The sequence below is a fragment of the Electrona antarctica genome (genome assembly GCF_951216825.1).
Source record: "Electrona antarctica genome assembly, chromosome: 3".
Classification (NCBI taxonomy): Eukaryota; Metazoa; Chordata; class Actinopteri; order Myctophiformes; family Myctophidae; genus Electrona; species Electrona antarctica.
In genome coordinates, this window is record NC_136808.1 from 10444880 (window position 1) to 10466783 (window position 21904).

Sequence of the window (21904 nt, forward strand, 5' to 3'; positions counted from 1 at the left end):
GCGAGTCAGTGTGGTGTGGTCAATCAGAAGAAGGGAGAAGAGGGTGTGTTCTGTGTGTAAAACAGGAATATCCACTCGAGCCTCTGCTCTGTAAGGGCAGGCATGCGGCTTCCAATATTAGCTGTGATCAAAAGGGGCTACTGGTCTTTTGGTCAAAAGGGAGTGGTTTGCTTAACATGTGGCATATGGATACAACCACAGAATGAGGTAGGCCAAAGTAAGCCTATACAGCGGTGATGCATGGACTAAACAAAGTGTTTCTCAAACATTTTCATGTCAATGGACCCCCAAGATCGACAAGTATTTGGTTGCGGACCCTAGCTATCTTTAGTTGTTAGATAGCTCTGGTCCATATAGCGTTAGAAGCAGTTCTCCTTAACGCTATGGTACTTTCGATCCTTTCCCCTCACACTCACGGTATAGCAAAAGCGTATTTTTATTTTATTATTTTTACTACAGAGTGTAAATGTGTTAAAGATGGAGTGCCAGGGGGTGGACACCAGTTTTGGTCCTGGGTGCCATTTTAGCCCATTTTATAATGGGATAAAAGAAAGAAAATGTAATTCTATTGTGCGTTCAAAAACGTGTACAGAAAGTGTTAAAATTATGTTTTTATGTGGCCACACCCACCAGTTCATTAGGTATACCTGGTTTGCACCTTAGCACCACCCACCCGAACTTAAGCCTCGCCGGCCCACAGCTGTTGTTGTATGATAATGAGGGAGGGAGGGGTTAGGGTTATGATGACACTTAAAGGGTGCTATTTCGATTGGGCCTTTTGACTCAAAGCCTTTCAGCTTTCAGGAAGAAACCAAAAATACTCAGGGAGGGAAGACATATTTGAATATTATAACCACAGTCTATTAGTGACTCCACAGTCACATGCAAAACAGAAAAAGTACAAAAATCTCGGCACTCCATCTTTAAAAAACAAAAGCAACACTGGGGGTTTAATATGCAGTGTAATAATTTGAGCATGTGTACCAGATAACTTGGGTTCATCTCCAGGTTTGCTTTGAACGGAGTCTCCATCTTCACTCTCATCAGGAGACCTGCTGTGACTGTGAGTATCACTGGTGCTCTCTCCGTCTCCGCTGTGTTCCTCCAGAGAGGAGCCCGTAGGCAGAGTCTGACTTCTGCCATCAGCCTGGCTACTCTGGAAAAAACACAGCACAGACGAGATGGCTATCAACTCACTTTGAAAAAAAAGAAAGAAACAAAACAAACAAAGTGTATAAACTTTTCAAGTGGAAAATGTGAGTCCGTCACAGATTACTAAACTGAAAGTAATATACACTAGTTTACAAACTGTACATTTAAAGTGTACATTATCATAACATAATAACACATTCTTGTTTTTCTTTTTTTATTTGGGGAGGGAGGGGGGGGAGGGGGGGTAGAATAACACTTTTTATATTCACAAATTCAGTCAATTCAAAAACAATCACCTTTGGTGCAGATCCATTTGGTAGGTCATTCATACTGCTTGAATCAATCTGTTCTTCTGTCCTGAGGAGATTAAACAAACCACAATAATAATCAATCGTTTGGTGATAGATGACACTTCTACTGGCACATAGTAAGGTAATGTAGTAGGTACCTGCAGTCAGTGTCCTTCTGGGTAAATGAAAGCGATGTACTTGTATGAGATGATGAGGAAGAGCTACTTGTGGACACCTGGAATAGACGAGAGGCACACGATTAACTTACATGTCCTTGACATGAAATAGTTTGAGAACGACTGACATAGAAACATGTGTTTTTCAGAAAACTGTTAGGATTTAGAAGACATTTTGTAGAATCGTCCTCGGGTCTAAATGGGGTAAGAAGCGGGACTTCACCCACCTCAGACTTGACATCCTCAGACTTTGTGCTGGCAGAGTCTGCGTTCTTCATGGCCAATCCCTGCTCTTCTTCTTCACTACTGCTTGATGGGGTTCTGCCGTTGGACAGTGAACGAACAGCAGGTGGAGCTAGAGTAACGCACACAGTCATAACCATTGTGTTAGCATTGTTCTATTCAAGGAAGCCTTAGCAGCTTCACTGCATAACCCGCTAAACCCGCTATTTGTTTTATATGTTGAATTAGCCGTTTTAAAATATGAAAATACGGCTTTGTCACGGACATCGTGACGAGGCGGACGCATTATGATGACGTAACCGGAAATCGACCTATAACTCGCTTGCAAGGGCTTCTGGGAAACTGAGTCCAAAAATGCAAAGTGAATGAGGGTGCAAGGGAACATTCTTGGCTGGCTAGACTCTTTGTTGTTGATCACATTGAGGAAGTGGCTTATGTGTCGACTCGCTAAGAAACGATTTCAGCCAGATTTTCATCATAAAGAGCTAGAATTACGACGCATTGACTCTCCAAAGGTAACCGTAAACATCGGCAGTGACCGTGGGATGAATGCGAAATATGCATTTTTTTCCTGGGCTATTATCCTCAGCATCTGTGCATGCCTCGCAAGACTTAGGACCCGGAAGACTGCCCCAGATTTGAGACAAAGCCCTCATATCAACAATACGGCAAGTCATTTGGGACACTACCGCTGTGAACTGCATGCACAGATGCTGAGGAAAACATAGCTGCGAAAAACATTTTTGAGCGGATTGAATAGGCGATAAATCGATTCACCTACTAAGCTGCGGTGGGTAGTCCACTCACCCACTCACTCGGGTGAGTGGACAACAATGGCCAATATGAATATATCATTGATAATATCAATTGTACTAGTCAGTAGGGGATAGAATGACATCAGAAAATGGCGAAGAAAACGGGGCGGAATTCCCCTTAAAGTTGTAGCCTTGTTGTAGTTTTTCATATCGACCAATCAAATTGCTATGCTAAAGCTAAACAGGAAACGGTTAAAATAGTGTAGTCATTTTACCGTGTGATTCAAAAACTACGTCATCGTCCGGTAAAGACCCACCCCCGCCTGCCTCTGATTGGCCTATACCGACACTGCCGGGGGTAATAATGTACTATTCTGTCCATATCGGGTTGCAACTCAAACGGGGGCTGAATCGGCTCTAGCGAACCTCGCAACGCTCGACACGGCAACTCGCGGCCCTTGGGGCACTCGATGGTGTCTCCCGTGGCTCAAGTTCACTAGAGATGGCGCCCCTCCGTTGTGGCCTAAAACTATACTTTGTCGGGCAAAAAACTAAAAAACTAGTTGCGTGCTGCGGTTGTTGGGAAAACAGTGGAGGCAGCGGGAATCGAACCCCGGCAGCGGGATCCGTAGTCTTGTGATTAGACCATTATGCTAGTCGTTTTGGAGGCTGTATTATAAGGCGAAAATGCTCCGAACCACGGGCGCCTAACACTTAATAATAATAATAATACTAGGAGCGGGGCCAATCAGATGCAGGCAGGGACCAGACCAGGACATAGTCTAGTATTAGGCCATTATTTTTACCTGCTGTTCTTGTGGCTGTGACCTCTCTGAACTGTCTGCTTTGTCTCAGCAGCAGAGACAGCTCCTCGATACGGCGGTCCTATATACATGCGGCACAGAGTAGCAGTACTCAAGGTAAACAAAACATCCAATTATGATATTTATCTAAGGTTAGGAAAACATGCATTACGGACCGGTTATGGACTATCTGCTTCCACTCTATTGCTGACCAATTTATTACATCAACATCCCCTCTTCCTCCATATGGCCTTTGGCTTTACTTCAAAGTATTGAACAGGGAGGGGATTGACGCTGGTCCAGCTGGAAATCTGAGATGTGGTGCGTGCGTGCGTGCGTGTGTGTGTGTTTCCTTTTTTTTCTTTTTTTGAAGTGGCTTTGCCATGTTTCCCTTAATGTAGCTAACTCCAAAATTAGGTTTGGCAGATGGAGGGCTATAAGTGTGGCTTTTCCTGAAATGGCTTGCCCCTGTCAGAGAGAGAGAGTGTGTGTGTGTGTGTGTGTGTGTGTGTGTGTGTGTGTGTGTGTGTGTGTGTGTGTGTGTGTGTGTGTGTGTGTGTGTGTGTGTGTGTGTGTGTGTGTGTGTGTGTGTGTGTGTGTGTGTGTGTGTGTGTGTGTGTGTGTGTGTGTGTGTGTGTGTGTGTGTGTGTGTGTGTGTGTCCTTGTATTTGAGGCTGCGAGAGAACACAAAAGCCCTTCTGTACTATAAATGTTGTGAGGGGCGGGGCCCCAGTAACATGGAAACATCCAACAGTTACCTTCCCAAACGACAATAAACGATAACAGTACTGTGTACGTACTACGTACTGTATTTATGGGCTGGCAAGATACTTAATGTACGCAGAATTACACTGTAAACAGATGAGAAGAACACACTCGTCTAATCCATATATATAACCACATGCAGCTGTGCTGAACTGAGGGAGAGTATAGTTGCTGGCAGCCTTTCTCGAGCGGCCGGGTCTCTTACCTTCTCATCGTTGGCTGCTAAAAGTGACTCCATACCAGTCCTAAGCCTCTGGAGTTCCTGGTCTATGAACAGAAAGACCACACTGATCATCTGTCTGTATAAACGTAGCTCTGCTATATTTGGTCACGTCAGGTTTAGTAATAGTTTTGTACCGACAGATACACATGGAACACATCAGTGTTGATTTTGGCAGCACATTTTCATTTTAGTTTTAGTCACATGATAGTCTTTTGAATCGTTTTTGTTTAGTTTTAGTCACATTTTAGTCACTTGGAATGTTTTAGTGTTAGTCTAGTTTTAGTTTACTAAATCTACAGTATCTACAATGTATTTTGGCAGGCCTTGATGCCGTCGTAATGACTGATTCTACTTGCTGAAAATAGCGTTGTGAGATTGTAGATCTGCTATTTTCAGCATGCAACCAAGTGTAAAATGACTTGTGTCTTTTACTTATACTGGATGTCTTGTCCACTAGTCGCTTCCTAACATTTTAGTCTAGATTTGAGTAGTCGACGAACATTATTTTGTCATATAGTATTAGTCGATGAAATCAACACTGGAAAACATGAGATATGGGATTGAGGGAGGGGAAATATATCCGTAACACAATTCATTGTTTTTAACGCCAACATTCTCATCGAAACCACATTTTTGGGTTAGATTTGTGCACCAAATATAGCCCGTCTGTCAACATAGTCATATACATGATGTAGTACAGCATGTTGTTCATTTAATGCTTTCATGTTTTCTCTTTTGGTATCTGTGTTTGATGAGCTGCAGGTTTGACTGAGTAAATGAGTGAGTTGTTCCAGGGAGCTGATTGGTTCCAGTGGGGAGTTTAAAAGGCCATCTCTCCACAGCCAGAATACCAGCCACTCTGTGTGTAATAATGTTTGACTGCTGGGGTTTGGTAGGGGTGCCGGGTGGGTAGCCTTTATGTTTAACTTTCTTTTCTCCTGGTTTTTCATTAGGTGTTTAGTAATGATTTGTCTTTTGCTTCCCTTTTGATTTGAGTTTTGAGTAGTTCAGAATAGGTTGTTCATGTTTAATTTGTCTTTCTTTTGTTTCTGGTTTTGGCTGCTATAGCCCACCCTGAAGCTGCCCTGGCTGGTAGTACAAGGGGACCTGGGAAGAGGGGAGTCCCTCTTAATCCTGTATAACCCTACTAACCCTAGGCTGGTTTGCAACAGTAATGTTGCAACAGTAATGTTGCAAACCTGCCGTCAAAAGCCATATGCTAAGAATTAAAACATGCAAATGTTGCAAATCTGCAGTCAAAAGCCAGAAGCCAAAAGCTAAGAATTAAAAAATGCATTTCCAGCTACTGCAGCATAAAAGACAAAGGGCAGTATTATGCGTGTCTTAAGTACCAGGTCTTATGACTTAACTTAAGACCTGGCGTGGTCAATGCTGTTTGGCCACTCAGAATAGCCAAATGGCATTGATTACGCCTCCATGTCTTAAGTTAAGTAATAAGACCTGGTACTTAAGACACGCATAATACTGCCCAAACTGTCACGATGAACTCACAGTGAAATAGCCGCTGCGAGTATCGTACTGTAGTGTCCAATGTGTATCTACGTATGAGTTGACTTGGGGGAGTCATTAAATACGGTATTCAAGAATTATAAGGGATGCTCAAAGAGGTTAGGTAAAGAGTACAGAGTGAAACGGCACCGATTAATTTAAGAAGCCGAAGAATTTCCAGAGCTACCCATTGGAAGCAGAAAGGGGTATATGGAGGAAGTGTAATGATGGGAGATCAAAGAAGAGCGCAAAGGAGCCCATTAATTCATTAAGATGAGTTACAGCTCACATTTGGTGTGTAGCCTCCTCTTGTACATCTCTATGGGGGTGAGGTACAAGGTAGACACAGAAAGACCTACCATTAGACACTCTGTTAAGAGGCAACTCATCAACATCTCTATGGGGGTGAGGTACAAGGTAGACACAGAAAGACCTACCATTAGACACTATGGGGGTGAGGTACAAGGTAGACACAGAAAGACCTACCATTAGACACTCTGTTAAGAGGCAACTCATCAACATCTCTATGGGGGTGAGGTACAAGGTAGACACAGAAAGACCTACCATTAGACACTCTGTTACACTCTGTACATCTCTATGGGGGTGAGGTACAAGGTAGACACAGAGACCTACCATTAGACACTCTGTTACACTCTGTACATCTCTATGGGGGTGAGGTACAAGGTAGACACAGAGAGACCTACCATTAGACACTCTGTTAAGAGGCAACTCATCAACATCTCTCACTGTTTCTATACTGGAAAATACTTCAGTGTTAAAGCTGCAATTAATCCAGAACATATTTTAATGAATAACATGTCATCTGTATGCTGTTACAAGTTACAAAGCCAACGTGCAGTAAAGTAGACAATCCAGAAAAACGCTTGATTATGCGGCTTAAAATCCTTGATTATGCGATGAAATATGTGTGTTTTTGCTGCATAAAGTTGCAAAATATGCAGAGAAATGAGAAATGCAAAATATGCAGGAAGTTGTGAAATATGCGGAATTTTATGTAATTATAAGTTTGCACGATTGTGCTGCCTTTTTGAAACATTTTTACCCTTGCATAAACTTCGCCATCTGGCTGATTTATTCATGCGGTAAATTATGCGGGGATTTTCTTTTTTGCATTCTTCTGTAACTATGAACAAAAATGTAAAATGGGTGTAAAAGGGTTTCAACTGATCAGCCAAATGAGATATCAGTATATACAGTATGTGGTAATACACTATTTGTATCTGTTCTTGAGTTTATTGTTTATCCTCAAATCACGAAGGCCAATTTGACTTTTGGGATACACAAATAAGTGTCCAAAAATGTAGTGAACTGCACTTTGTCTTTGTAGGGCAGTATACAGTGTGTTAAGCAGATCTGCAGTGCTTGGAGGTGGTCTCCCTAGTCCTATACTCTTCCATCGAGAAATGTAGACGCTGGTGTCGGGTAGGACACATGTCTTACTGGTTGACAACAAGTACTACTTTCTGACTAAGAGCAATATCTCCACTGGCCAAGCGGAAATTCCATCTCGGCAGGGCAGTAGAAATGTGGTCTCCCACGCAGGAGACCCAGCTTTGAAATGCCAGATAGGACATAAATCGTACAGATTGCAGCTTTAATTTAACTCTGAGATTGTGCATACTTGTGCGTATGTGACCCGTAAGGGTCCATTTGGTTACATTTGTATACTCTCTCAGAGTTAATAACTCTCATAGCTAACTTACAGTACAAAGTAATATAAAAGAATGTTACAAGAGTACAAGTTAATGGATGTGAGTCAGACTCATATACTGTGCCACCTTGCAGCACTCACCACCAGTTGTGGAAAGTAACTAAGTACATTTACTTAAGTACTGTACTTGAGTACAATGTTGAGGTATTTGCACTTTACTTGAGTATTTCCAATTCCCATTACTTTTACTTCTACTCCACTACATTTCGGATCCAAATATTGTACTTTTACTCCACTGCTTTTATGTGAAAACGTTAGTTACTTTGTGCATTTTTATTATTATTACAAAACATACATTAATCACTTCAGCCCTATACATTTTGACCATGGAAATAGCCGATCTACAAGCTCACAATGCGTCGCATCGCAACGCATTGTAAGCTTTTAGATCTGCTATTTTCAAAAGATGTTTTATATAATTGAAAACTTGAAATGAGACATTCTGTATAGTGAGTACTTTCTACTTACAGTACATTTTGATGCCAATACTTACTGAAGTAATTGAATTCTGACCATTTGCTTGAATGTCTACATTGCATTATTGATACTTGCATACTTAAGCAAAAACATTTAGTACGTAGTACGGGAAAATGAATGGAGAATAATTTCCTGGGCCACTCGTCGTTCTGAAAGTGGGCGGGACTGCGACGCTCTTTAGTACAGTAATATTATAGGCAGCAGTCAGTCACACAGAGCTGTCGGTGGGGACAGACAGACAGACAGGCATGTCTCGGAGTTTGACTCCGGGGCCATGTTGTTGTTGCTTACCTCTCTCTGAGCTCTCGGCGGAGAGAGAGGGCGGCCGGGCCAACAGCCGGTTGTGGAGCTTGTCTATCTCGGCGTTCTTGCTGATCAGGAGCTGTTGGAGGCTGCTGATTTCTGCCTGCGGGTGAAACAGGGTGAAACCTTGTTAAAATCAGGAGCTGTTAGAAGCATGCTGATTTCTGCCGGCGGGGATGAAACGGGGTGAAGAAAAAAGCTATAAAAACACTGTCTGGGACAAACGTGCACACGCATGCTGCATAGTGCATACACGGTTCTATTTGTAATTTATAAAAGACAGAGAACATTTATGGTTAAATCAATCAAACATAAACATAAATGTCAAAAATATGAGAAATGAATGCAGGCGGCGGTGGCTCAGGGGTAGAGTGGCCGGAAAGGGAACCGCAAGATTGCCAGTTCGAACCCGGGCTCCCCCAGAGTTTGTGTCGAAGTGTCCCTGAGCAAGACACTGAACCCCTAATTGCTCCCACTGTGCAGCTTGGTGCCTTGCATGGTTTCCTTCCTCCGGCATCGGTGTATGAATGTGTGTGTGAATGGGTGAATGTAATGCACAATCTAAAGCGCCTTGGATAAAGGCGCTATATAAATGCACCATTTACCATTTCATTCAGTGTGACCAGAAGCAGGGATAACAACTAAATATTGCAGCATTTCATCAACAAATACAAGCTAGACTAAAATGTCTGGGAGGGACTAGTGGAGAAGAGATCCAGTAGAACTAAGACAAGTCATTTTATGTTTGGTTGTGCTCCGGTGTTGTCTGAAAATAGCAGATGCACAAGTGAGCTTAGCCTATAGATCGTCTATTTTCAGCATGCAATGAACCAAGTGTAAAATCAGCCATTACGACGCCATCAGTGCATGCCAAAATATATTTTGGGCAACTAAATCAACTGTAGATTATACTATTAGACTATACTGTAAACTTATAATATTTTGTAGACCAAAACTAGACAAAAACTAAAACTTTTTAGATGACTAAATTTAAATGGAATTTTATTCAAAAGAATATGACTAAAACTAAAACAAAAAATAATTGCTGTCAAAATCACACTGCACCTGCAATAAATATGAATGACCAGAGGGGGGGATATCCAAATGGTTCATGGATTTCGCCTCCATAGATCAAACACTACTAGTGACTATACTGGCTATTAAAACTATTTATGGATAAGGCGTAAAGCACTAGCAAATAGGGCCTTAAATGTATACAGTACGCACTACGCAGACATGCATACATTCATGCCCAAATTATGCTCATTATACACAGAAATACTGCACTGTGGGTACAGGCGCATTCACGCACATGCCATGCTCTTTCACAAAGCACTTGCATTAAGCTTAATACACGCATGGCAATTGAGATCCAAACACATGCTGTTAGTTGAAAACACACATTTCAATTATTTATTTTTCCACAATTAAGTGGCATGCCTTACAGGGCACACATCTACAAAACAACCACAACATAGCCTTGGATTTATAAATATATCTGAATTTTAGAGGGCCATTTATTAGACCGGCTCTGCCTGAGGTTAAAATGTATAGCAAAACAGATGGCCATAAAGTTAAGCTGAAGCTGATCTATTTGCCAGTGTGTTGTCTATGGCTGTTTTGCACTTAACCCTAACCTCTCTTTATCATTTTCATAAAGAGAGGCATTTTAACGCACGCACGCACGCACGCACGCACGCACGCACGCACGCACATATGCTAGTATGATGGGGCACTAGCCCCTCCTATATACAGCTTGAATGTTTGTGTTGTCTGAACAAACATAAAAAATGCCATCGACAATGAACGGATAATTTACGTCATTATGTGTCTGAGCAAATCGGCTGAGTATGTCGGTGAGAACCCTTGGCCAATAAGGGACCACCATTCTTGATGATGATGTACGATGATTAGAGCGCCCCTCGCCTCACACGGGTGTGATTGTTTTAATAAGAAATTATACAAAACACTGTGTTCCTACTTCCTATAATACTCAACATGATGTACAGTACATGAGGGTTAACCCATTTTGGGCGGGAACCCCTTTTGGTGTTATAATTTAGCTATTGAAAAATAGCAGATCTACAAGCTCATAGCGCGCCACCGAGTGGCACGCTACGAGCTTGTAGGTCTACTATTTTTAAAAAATCGTGAAAATATTTATTTCAGAAAACTGGAGGATTTAGAAGTTTTTTTTTAAATTTCGAGGTCAGGCCTAAATGGGTTAAGCAGAGGGAACCAGACCCAGGTATGTAGTTGGCTGTAAGCAGATGGAATCGAAAGAGAGCACATGCATAGATGTGACTGTTAAAATTAAATGGCCAAGCTTTTTGAATGAAGAGTTGACAGGAACTGTATACAACATTAGCACATGTTGGTTCTGACAGTGGGCCGAGCTCCCACTCACTGTTGTCTCTCTTTCACAATCTACTCTACAGCTAACCTCGGGCCAGAGAGCTGGACCACGCTACACACGGAGAGAGAGACAGAAATACACCGATATGGAAAGAAAGACAAAGACTGCAAGGAAAGCCTGATTTATACTTTGCCGCACAACGGTGTGGTGTGCTGCAAAAGAGCTAAAAGCTTGCGACGCGTTGCATGCGCTATCTACGGTGCAATTGGATCGTAAATTAAGCACGAGGGCATAATTAAGAGAGACAAACGGTATGAACAGAAGGCTAAAGAGGGGAAAGGTTGAAGGAGAGAAATGAAGAAAACGAGGGAAAGTCCATAGAGGGAAATGCCAAGGGCCCGTGCCAAGGCACACATGGAGCAGGTTAAAAAGGACAGCCAATGGCCCGAAAATGTGCTCATTATATCTATTTCTATCAAGAAAATTATTCTCAGATTTCTTACGAAAATAGAGGTGTTCCCGTGAGCTGTGTGTGCATGGGAGCAATAATGACTCATCTAAACTGGCAGGGTCACAGGATTGGATTGGACAGTGCATAGGAAAAAGTCATGCATGATTGGACAGTCAGTTCGCAGTGGAATCTGGGCATTTCGAGTGTGTGCTTTAAAGTCTAGACACTACGCCAAGCCCCGATTTTATTTTACCTTTGTTGCCCTGAGTTTCCTCTCGTACTGCAGCTTCTGATCCTCGAGGTGTTCCACTTTGTCCTTCAGAATTCTCAGCTCCTTGAATAAGCCCTGGAGGCAGAATGTATGTGTGAAATCTTGTTCATTTGAATACAAATGTTTTAGGAAACGTTGACAGTTGACACTCACAGTAGTTTTGTATTGTGCGTTGTAAATCAGTATACTTTTTTTTTTTAAATAATTTTGATCCCATGATTTTGTAACCCATTTTTCACCCCTGTGTCAATTATCTAATGTGATAATATATGGGGGACATGGGGAGAGCAACGGACTTGAACTCATGCTTCCTTCATGCCTGGTGTCCAAGTTGTTCCTTTACACCTGACAGGGGGGAGTTTCCCTGGTTGGACGTAGCGCGTAACACGTTATTCCAACCAGTTCCTTTCCCCTCCATCAGGTGCCCCGGCTGGCCAGGGGGAGGCAGTTTAGAGACCAGGATTACTGCATGTTTTTTGTGAGGGTACCTACCCTAGGGGACACGGGGAGAACATGCAAACTCCACACAGAAAGGCCCTTTTGCCAACCCCGCCTCGGGTATGGGCACTGATGACGCGGAGGAGGAAACACGCCGCCAGCACCCACAGCGTCCCGAGCGGGAATCGAACCCAGGACCTTCTAGCTGTGAGGCGACAGCACTACCAACTGTGCCACCGTGCCCCCACTTATGTTAGTTCAACTTGTGTTAGTTCAATGAGCACATTCATATCACACAACTGACTGGAGCACATTCATATTACAGCACGGACCGACAACCATTTCTAAGATGTGATAACCAAACCACACAGCATGTTTGATTAAAATGATCATTTACAGTCTTTTTCTCTCTCTCAGACAACCTTGTTTGTGTTTCTGCAGGCTTTTGTTAGGATATGTGGTCACTCACAATGTCCATTTCTGAGAGTGAAGGGATTCTGTAAGCACATGTTTTGAGTGTGTCTCTCTTGGGATGACAAGCAGTAAAACAAGGAGGCACCATGCTGTAACAACTCAGAGGTCATGCAGACATGCCCAGCCTACACTTTCTGCTCCGCCGTGGCAGTACTGATCCCCTTCATCTGAGCTACTCTCCTCCTCCTCCAGGCTCTGGCTCCCGTCGGACTCGCCCGGAGCCTCGTTCAGCCTGCTCTCGCACTTCTCCTCGGGGGTACCGTCACGGTCGAGGCCCGGGCTTGAACCCAGGCCCTCTGTGGACGACCCGGCGTGGCATGCCTCGTGTATACGGCTGCTGTCAGCCTGGTTCTCCAAGGTCCTTTTCTCCTGGATCTTGTTATTGATTTCCTCCTGAAACCTACACATCTGCTCCTGGAGCTGGCTAATGAAATTCACTACACTCTTGACGGATGCAGGGAAAGAGGAAGGAAAACAAGAGAGAGAGCGAGAGGTTTTAAAAAGAGAAAGGATACAAAGCATTTATGTGAGTGTTTGCGAGTGTTTCTCTCCAGAGGGAACTGTGTATTATTGTTAGTGATGGCCCCTCGATTATTCTCTACCTCTGAGCTCATGTCTGGACATTTTATATCATGCAGCAGTGGACCGATTCCACACTATGAATACACAAGAAAAGTGGAGCCAGTATGAGAAACACAGATTCTCTGGCTGATCTTATGCACAGATACAGTACACTCTGGGCCAGCTAAACACCATTTGGACTGGGTAAACGTGGCGGTATTCTATATGAACTCACACATGGCAAATATACACCAATGCTGCAATTGCAGTTGGCACCGCTAAGCAGCTACAGAGGAGAATAGATTTTGCCATCTTTTTAGAGCAAGTGATGTTTGTGTCCCCATAGGAAAGAGTGTAAACAGCGGTGGAGTTATGCATGGACTGTGACCAGAGGAAGTCTCACATGGTGTCCAATAGAGGGCTGGGGATGAGCGGATATGACAGATGATACAGACCGCCTCCACTGCTAAGTTTAACCGGTACTGGCTTAGTGGCACCAACGTGTGCGTGTAGTGTGTGTGTGTGTGTGTGCGTGCGTGTGTGCGTCTGTCAGAGGTAGAGAGAGAGAGAGAGAGAATGTGTGTGTCAGAAGCAACACGTGGCATGCCAGTATAATATTCAGAGTGGATTTCTGTCATTCTTTTTAAGACCAAGCAGCTGTCATATGGCGAAAGCAGAGTTTGTGCACATGGTGAAAGCAGAAAGGTTGTCGAAACAATATGTTGACTCCTGTACTATAGTGTAAAGCACGCCGATGCCGCATCTTCATTCTTAGAGCTAAAGCCCGATGTATCCGTCTCTGTGACAAAGTGTCATGCAACGTGCCACTCACTCGATGTGCTGACACTTTTTTTTCCCGGTTTGAAAATGCTTTTGTCAGCAAAGCGTACAGCAACCAGTGGTCCGGGGACCACCAGTGGTCCTTGAGGGGGTGCCCAGTTTGACATGCATATAGGCTGCTGACCCCCATTTAATGCCATTTATATCTGGGACACCCCCGAAAACAAAACAAAAAACGTTTTCTTTTTGTTTTTGTTTTTTTTGTTTTTTTAATTCGTCCAGGGGCCACAAGGGGGCCGCCTATTGGGGAACCCTGGCGTACAGTATATAGTCTTACTGTAAGAGACAAACAGAAAGTCTACAGTGAGGCATTCAAAGGTATCCGTTTCTTCTTGGGGAAAAGTCCCAATGTGACCAATATTGAATTAATGTTTCACATTTTGTAGGCAGGGGTCCTTCACTTGCAAACCCCTACAAACACTGGCCTGAACCTCTGCACCTCCAGTTTTCATATAATGGCCCCAGTCATATTCTTTGACCATCACGACGGGGTGAGAGTGTAACTGTACGCTCTGGGCTGAGGCCGCCCTACACACAATCTCACATTTAGCCCGTCATCCATCACGCCAGCTCTGCACTGCCAGTACCCGGCCTGAGGACACAAAGGCCCTTTGACCAGCCATATTTTGACAGTAACTACATACATTACATGTATCCTGTCTAGTGGCAGTGCTGCCTTAATTTCCCTCTGCCCACTTCATGTGGTCACTCACGCACTCACTCACTGTACCCCTCTGGATGGTAACTTGACACACTGGCCTTAAGCAAATACACTGCTCAGGTCGAAAAGACAAACAAAAAAAAAGTACTAAGCTAAACCTCCTTGGAGACTAGTTTCCTGTAGGTCCAGGAAGATTGGAGTGGAGGGCATGGTAAATGTTTCCCTCCATACTCCCACAGCGTGTGTTTATGGATTCTGTCATGCATTCAGCAGCGTACCTAACCCCAAAGGTTGGGTTCACACGACATGAGAACGCACTCCCATCCTTCCTGGTAAAAGCACAAATCATTAAAGACGGCGGGCTGCTCTGTGATAGCACAGAGCAGCCGAACGAAGCAAACCGACCCCACAGAGCCAAGGCTGAACAAATTCCTTCATTAAAAAAGAAAGCATTTCTTCAAAGAAGCACAGTGTAATAATGTGACAGGCCGCTCACATTTAAAGAGTGCAGTGTTAAATTCAGCCTTGTAACCTCCGTCACAAACCTCTCACTCTTCAATGCAACACAAATGCATTTGCTAAATGGAACACTACAGACTACTACTACTACTACTACAGACAGTGATGAGAGTGCTCCACTCAAACAATGTCATTCATGAACCTTGCCTATTCAACCGCACCTGTGTTGGCTTCTAAATCAAACCCTCTGTTGTGACTCTATGACTCACAAGGTATTTGGTCTAGAGCTACTGGAGAACACAATCGATTGTCCATACTGCAAATCTTTCACAAAGACTATTCAGTGGGCTCTTATAGCACATTATCATGTCATTGTATTATATTTTCTATGGGGATCCTTACCTCAGCTTTGTGCTGCCTCTCGCTCCCATGGCCCTGTTTCTCCTCCATGTCTGCCACTTTCAGTTTTAGGTAGGACACCTCCCCCATCAGACCCAGCTTCTGACTCTCAAGTGACGTTCTGTTTAGGAACTCCTGTTGTCAACAGCACATACAAACAACGTGACGCACCACAAATAGATATTCATGTAAAACACACACAAGGGGCACATAAGACACACTGCTAGCAACCTATAACAGTGTACCAGTTCTCTAATGACAGCCCCCTCAGACAAACTATAAATACACAGAAGTAAATATACACAGCCCATGATCACTATTTATAAAGCCTATTTTCACAGCTCCCTCAAACAAGAGAGAGAAAGAGATTACTATATCCATCAGATCAGCTGCGAAGAGACACTAGTTGTCCACCAACAGTTCGAAGATATTTCCTCTCTTCGCAGAGAATGCTTGTCTGCCTAGAGAGAGTCCAGCCAGACTGTGTGCATGGACTGCATGCATTACTAATTTGACTGCTGTCTGACAGGTGCTAAAACACTTGAGATCCGGGAACGTGTGGCATCCGTAGCGTCGAAAACAGTTCACATACATGATATACGTCCATTTAAAACTGGAGTTGTTTTGGAGAGAGGAAAAAACATTCTGGGCTTCTTCTAGAGCGCACATGGAAAATATTAGAGCTTTGTCACTAGGAAGAGATTTACGGCATGGTTCCAAAGCCTCATAATGACCACTTCTCCAGGAACCAAAGCCTGACTGCCCTTCAGCACAGCAACTGCACAAGCTGTAGAATTAGACCCTCTACATTTACTAGTCATCGTGTCATGAGCTCACAACCACTCAAGATGCTTAAAAGGATTTTCTATTTCCAGTGCAGAAGAAAAGGATATTCAGTATTCGCAGCAGCTGAAACACAGTATTCATGGAATGGAAATATGACAAGAATAGGATTTAAAAAAGTATTTGTGGTCTAATCTGTCCTACCACGACAGCTCGCTTCTCTTGAAGGAAAAGTGCAGTCTGTTTCATTCCCGGAGGCGAACAGGTTTGAATGTTCTGTTTTGTAAGCGCAGGTCCATTTCACTCAGGGTCCATTTCCAGAGTTCTGCAAAGTGTGTCCGCTGGATGTGAGTTTGATCTCTGCCACACGGAACTGAAAGATGTACGCCTCAACTCCCCTGTTTCCTCTCCTTCTCGCATCCCTTCTCTCCTCCTTTCACTGCCCTCCCACTCTTCCTTGGTTCCTTTTTTTCTATCTTCCGATTATTTTCCTCCCTTTTCATCCTTCCATTACAGAGTCAGTCTCATTCAGTTTGACTCTCTCTCTCTGTCTCTCTTACCTAGCCGCGTAGTTAGAGGTTATGGGTGTGGACGCGATCCCTGGCTCACCTGCCCAGACAGACAGACAGACAGACCACAGCAGACAGAAACTTGTGGGCCCAGAGCATGAGCAGACCTGGCGTGCACTCTTCTGAGACTCCGCCTTGGAAAGGAACCCATAGCGTCCTAAATATGCTGGTTGTCACAGTGATATAAAGCCAGTCACGATGGAATCCCAGCAAGGAATTTCCTCCTGGGGAGCTAGACTCCTCCTGAGCTGCAGTCTATGAGCACTAGTCTTAGACATCGGTGGCATATATATATATATAAGATTGATGAGCATTCTATTTAATAGTCAGAACAACAACACTGCAAAAAGCCCCTGGACTGCCACCAGGGTACCTCAATATTTCCTCACTGTATAGTACATGAGTGCGTTAGGCCCTCGTCTGTGTGCTTTGCTGTTTGTGAGGCTGTGTACCTGCTGTAGCATCTCCTCTGTGGAGTTGAGTTTGAGCCGGTGCTCCTCCAGACAACTCTCCAGATCACTGATCTTCACCCCTTGCGCCTCCACTTGGTCCGTCAGAACGCTCACCTAGTGTGTGTGTGTGTGTGTGTGTGTGTGTGTGTGTGTGTGTGTGTGTGTGTGTGTGTGCGTGTGTGTGTGTGTGTGTGTGTGTGTGTGTGTGTGTGTGTGTGTGTGTGTGTGTGTGTGTGTGTGTGTGTGTGTGTGTGTGTGTGTGTGTGTGTGTGTGTTGGGGGAGGGGGGGGGGATAAGTAATGAGGCAGAAGTAATTTACTGTAGCAGCGTGCAAAAAAGAAAGAAATAAAAAAAACCTAGACTACTCATTATATTTATATCTCCTAATCTTCATTATCCTCTTCACAGTTCCCGCTGCTTACTGGCACCGACCCCAAACAAACCCTCTTGAAATCATTTAGAGACATTTTCTTTTACCAGTCATTTCGCCGCTGGCTGCACCTTTGCTGATATATCCTCCGCATTGCCAGATTAAACAAGCACAAGCAATTTCCCTGTAATGAATGATCCTTTGTGCTTAAGCGCGAGTGAACGTGCAGTGTGTTAGGACGCTAAAAAAGCCAAGTGTGCTGTGCTGTGCTGTGCTGTGCACAGGTTAGATGTAAATCCACAGTTAATAAGGCCATGTAGCACTGCAGCCAATCACGTGAAAAAAGGCAGGGCCCCATGAAGCAGCCAACTGGATGGGACTTAGTGTAGGAATGCTGGTGTGTAGGTGAGACCGCCACAGAAAGCAAACAGAACACCTGCTCTCAATACACGCGCACACACACACGCACGCACGCACGCACGCACGCACGCACGCACGCACGCACGCACGCACGCACGCACGCACACGCACACACACACACACCAAGGTGCTACTGTGTAGTGTACTAGCCTGGACCTGTATGAGGTAACCTGTTGTTAAGCAATTGCAGGAGCTACACATATGGCACGCACGCACGCACGCACATACATACATACATACATACATACATACATACATACATACACAAATAGATATACAGTATACTAGGGGTGTAACGATATAGTAACTAGGCATGTAACGGTATACCGTATTACGGTAATACCGCGGCATAAACTGCCACGGTGTTGATACCGTGAAATGTCCGACCTCACGGTACAATTCGTTATTTATTTAATTATGCATCTCTGCCGGCGCACGGTACTATGGCGTTTCCTACTTGTGTAGGTGTGAGTTCTCCTTCTCCTAATTCTCCACGAATCTCTGTGATTCTAATTTTCCTATAATCAGCAGAAGTGAGTGTCAATTCCTTGTATCCGTAGTGTTCATATAAGATGATATAGTCTATTAAAAGAAGACAATATTTATGCCGTGCCCGGTGTCATTAGGTCCGTTCAGTTTCATTAATTCATCGTGCATGAAATAATGAACAGATTACAATACTATAATACCATTCTATATAATCAGAAACATGTAGGTGATACTTACGTATATAAAATACGGTTTTATTGAAAGGCACTCAGTCACTCACTCACTCAGTCACTCAGTCACTCAGTGCTATGTGAGATGGGCAGTGTTTATAATCAGTGGGGACATCTGGGGGGGCCAGTGAGGTGTCATATGTCCTCTGTTATTAGTCAGAGTCGCTCTCATATCCGCAAGCTGAATGGATGCAGGTTTTAGGTTAGTCATTTCCATTACAACAGCCCGTTTAAAGCTTGCATAAATCTTAGTCAAAAACAGGTCAATGCTGGACAAAGGTGTACACTTCACAGCCCCATTGTCATCTCCATTTTAAACCAATAGTAGAAAAAACAATATAAGTCACATATTTCCTTACCTGAAGAACGAGTGTCTCTTTGTCTCCCTCTAAACGTGATAAGCGTTCCTGGTAGGTCTCTCCGGTCACCGGTGAGGGCACATGTACCTATAGAGTGGAACAGTTAGCTACTGTTGGAAGCGGAGCAGTCACCCCGTGGGTTAAAATTTGCATTGCACGGTTTTCGCCTATGAGGTTGAAGTCTCAGTACGCACGTGAATTCACACGCGTGCATTCACACACATGCATGCATATAGTATGTGTGCATACATGTACAGTATGCGCATACTGCGTGCACACAGGCACGCGCGCACACACACACACATGCACATACACGTACACACAACATTCGTCTCAAATAACCTATTGTACCACCGACCAGTGTATGTGGAATTTGTAAGAGGTTTACTGAGACTAATCCTACTTTAAATTCACAATATATTTTGTGTTCTGACTTTTGTTTGTGAAAAAGTGAAAACTGAACTTTGGTCTGCTTTCCTTTAAAATCAGGGGTATATTTCACAGTCGTCAAGGCCCAAGGAAAATCATTTTGTGACCAGATCATCTCAAATTGCTCAGAACTGAAGGAGTTCAACCACAGCCAATGGAAACTTCACGATGCCCAGCACCCATGATTTGAGCCAGGCAGCTAAAGTGGTTTACAGTCCTTTTAAAATGCCATTAAGCCTTTTAACAGAGAGTCAAGGCCACTCTACATCAACCCTTTGAAATGCACAATTCATTGCTTGTGATTCATATACTGCACTATATGAATATGTGTACTTTACAGTAATTAATTAAAAACGGAAGTCGTGCTGAAACAACAGAGCTTCTTAATACGGCACAGTTGAGAAGCAGGAGTTAAACTATTAATCTGGTGTCAGTGAGGTCAGATGTAGAGTTGCTGGCCGGCTCCATGTATGCAGATCTAGTATGTCAAACCATGTATGGCTATCCAGGGTTTGATGAGGTCAGTGTCATGATCTTCACATATATGGAGATCCATGTGTTGTACCAACTTGGTTCATTTGCAAGTGTGACTCGGGTCGCGGCAACCACACTGATTATCATGATACTGTCGCAATATGGCCATATATTGACATTCCCATATATGGGCTTAATAATATTGATGACATCAGGGATCTCCATATTTGGGCATAACAGGGATTGTAGTAAGGCCTTTTTTATTTTTTTTAAATTGACGTTTTCAGGCCTGAACACAGTTGAGAATCACGAGTGACAGATGTCAGATCGACATATGGATGATGTCAGATCGACATAATATGGAGACAGCCATATATGGAGTGTGACCATATATGGAGACGTGATCTGACACGACTGACGGGAAATACAGGTTTTCATAGTAACTGCGTGCGACCTATGGTCGCAATAATAACTAGAAAAAGTGCCCCTTGGGGCACAGGTCTCCACCAGGGAAGGTCAGGTTGTGGCCTCCTGGTGGCACTATACTAGGCCAATGTGAAAAGGGTGACATTTCTTCTTACGCCTTGGATGGCAATTGGATGATTTGAGTCATTTTGTTCCAAAAATGTGTTTTGCAAAAATCCACCTGTTGGTGGCACTATAACAGGCCAATGTGAAAAGGGTGAGATATATTCCTCAGCCTAGTAGGAAAGTCCCTGAAAGATTTCACATAAATTGCACGCTCCGTTCATGATTTGAGGCTTTTTGTTAAAAATGGGCCAATCCTGCAAACTTTGAAAGCCAATGTTGGCCAATTAGGATGGAATCTGAAATATTGGACAGATCCGTCTTGAACACATGACTATAGACATAGTGTGTAACGATTTGCGGGATTTTTGGACAGAATCTGGAGGAGTAATATCAATATGGAGACAGTAACAGTAACCTTATGACCTGCCCATGTGACCCTGGTCTTAACTACGGTGACCTTATGACCTGCCCAGTGGCCCTGGTCTTAACTACGGTGACCTTATGATCTGCCCAGTGGCCCTGGTCTTAACTACGGTAACGTTATGACCTGCCCATGTTGTGGCCCTGGTCTTAACTACGGTAACCTTATGACCTGCCCAGTGGCCCTGGTCTTAACTACGGTAACCTTATGACCTGCTCAGTGGCCCTGGTCTTAACTACGGTAACGTTATGACCTGCCCAGTGACCCTGGTCTTAACTACGGTAACCTTATGACCTGCCCAAGTGGCCCTTGTCTTAGCTACGGTAACCGTATGACCTGCCCATGTGGCCCTGGTCTTAACTACGGTAACCTTATGACCTGCCCATGTGGCCCTGGTCTTAACTACGGTAACATTATGACCTGCCCAGTGACCCTGGTCTTAACTACGGTAACCTTATGACCTGCCCATGTGGCCCTGGTCTTAACTACGATAACCTTATGACCTGCCCAGTGGCCCTGGTCTTAACTACGGTAACCTTATGACCTGCCCATGTGGCCCTGGTCTTAACTACGGTAACCTTATGACCTGCCCATGTGGCCCTGGTCTTAACTACGGTAACCTTATGACCTGCCCAGTGGCCCTGGTCTTAACTACGGTAACATTACGACCTGCCCAGTGGTCTTAACTACGGTAACCTTATGACCTGCCCAGTGGCCCTGGTCTTAACTACGGTAACCTTATGACCTGCCCAGTGGCCCTGGTCTTAACTACGGTAACATTACGACCTGCCCAGTGCCCCTCGTCTTAACTACGGTAACATTACGACCTACAGTACCCATGTGGCCCTGGTTTTAACTACGATAACCTTAAGACCTACAGTACCCATGTGGCCCTGGTCTTAACTACAGTAACCTTATGACCTGCCCATGTGGACCTGGCCTATCATGAATCTTACTTTTCAACATGTGCAGGTACGGTTGGCGCCTCAACCACAAAAAAATCTTTAACTGCATGCCATATTCAAACTGGCTCCAATGT

General features: G+C 44.0%; 1 protein-coding gene across 1 annotated transcript in view; it reads right to left on the minus strand.

Annotated features, from left to right (window-relative positions):
• Window positions 1-21904, minus strand: part of ppfibp2a (PPFIA binding protein 2a) — a gene marked incomplete at its 5' end in the record, with an annotated part of 33366 nt that overhangs the window by 10693 nt on the left and 769 nt on the right. The window contains 13 exons of the mRNA XM_079496442.1: window positions 985-1156; window positions 1449-1509; window positions 1601-1677; window positions 1846-1973; window positions 3423-3501; window positions 4390-4451; window positions 6206-6235; window positions 8417-8531; window positions 11489-11581; window positions 12548-12862; window positions 15342-15473; window positions 17143-17256; window positions 19011-19097. Of these exons, the coding sequence (XP_079352568.1) occupies window positions 985-1156; window positions 1449-1509; window positions 1601-1677; window positions 1846-1973; window positions 3423-3501; window positions 4390-4451; window positions 6206-6235; window positions 8417-8531; window positions 11489-11581; window positions 12548-12862; window positions 15342-15473; window positions 17143-17256; window positions 19011-19097 (1465 nt within the window). The remainder of the gene's footprint in view (window positions 1-984; window positions 1157-1448; window positions 1510-1600; window positions 1678-1845; window positions 1974-3422; window positions 3502-4389; window positions 4452-6205; window positions 6236-8416; window positions 8532-11488; window positions 11582-12547; window positions 12863-15341; window positions 15474-17142; window positions 17257-19010; window positions 19098-21904) is intronic.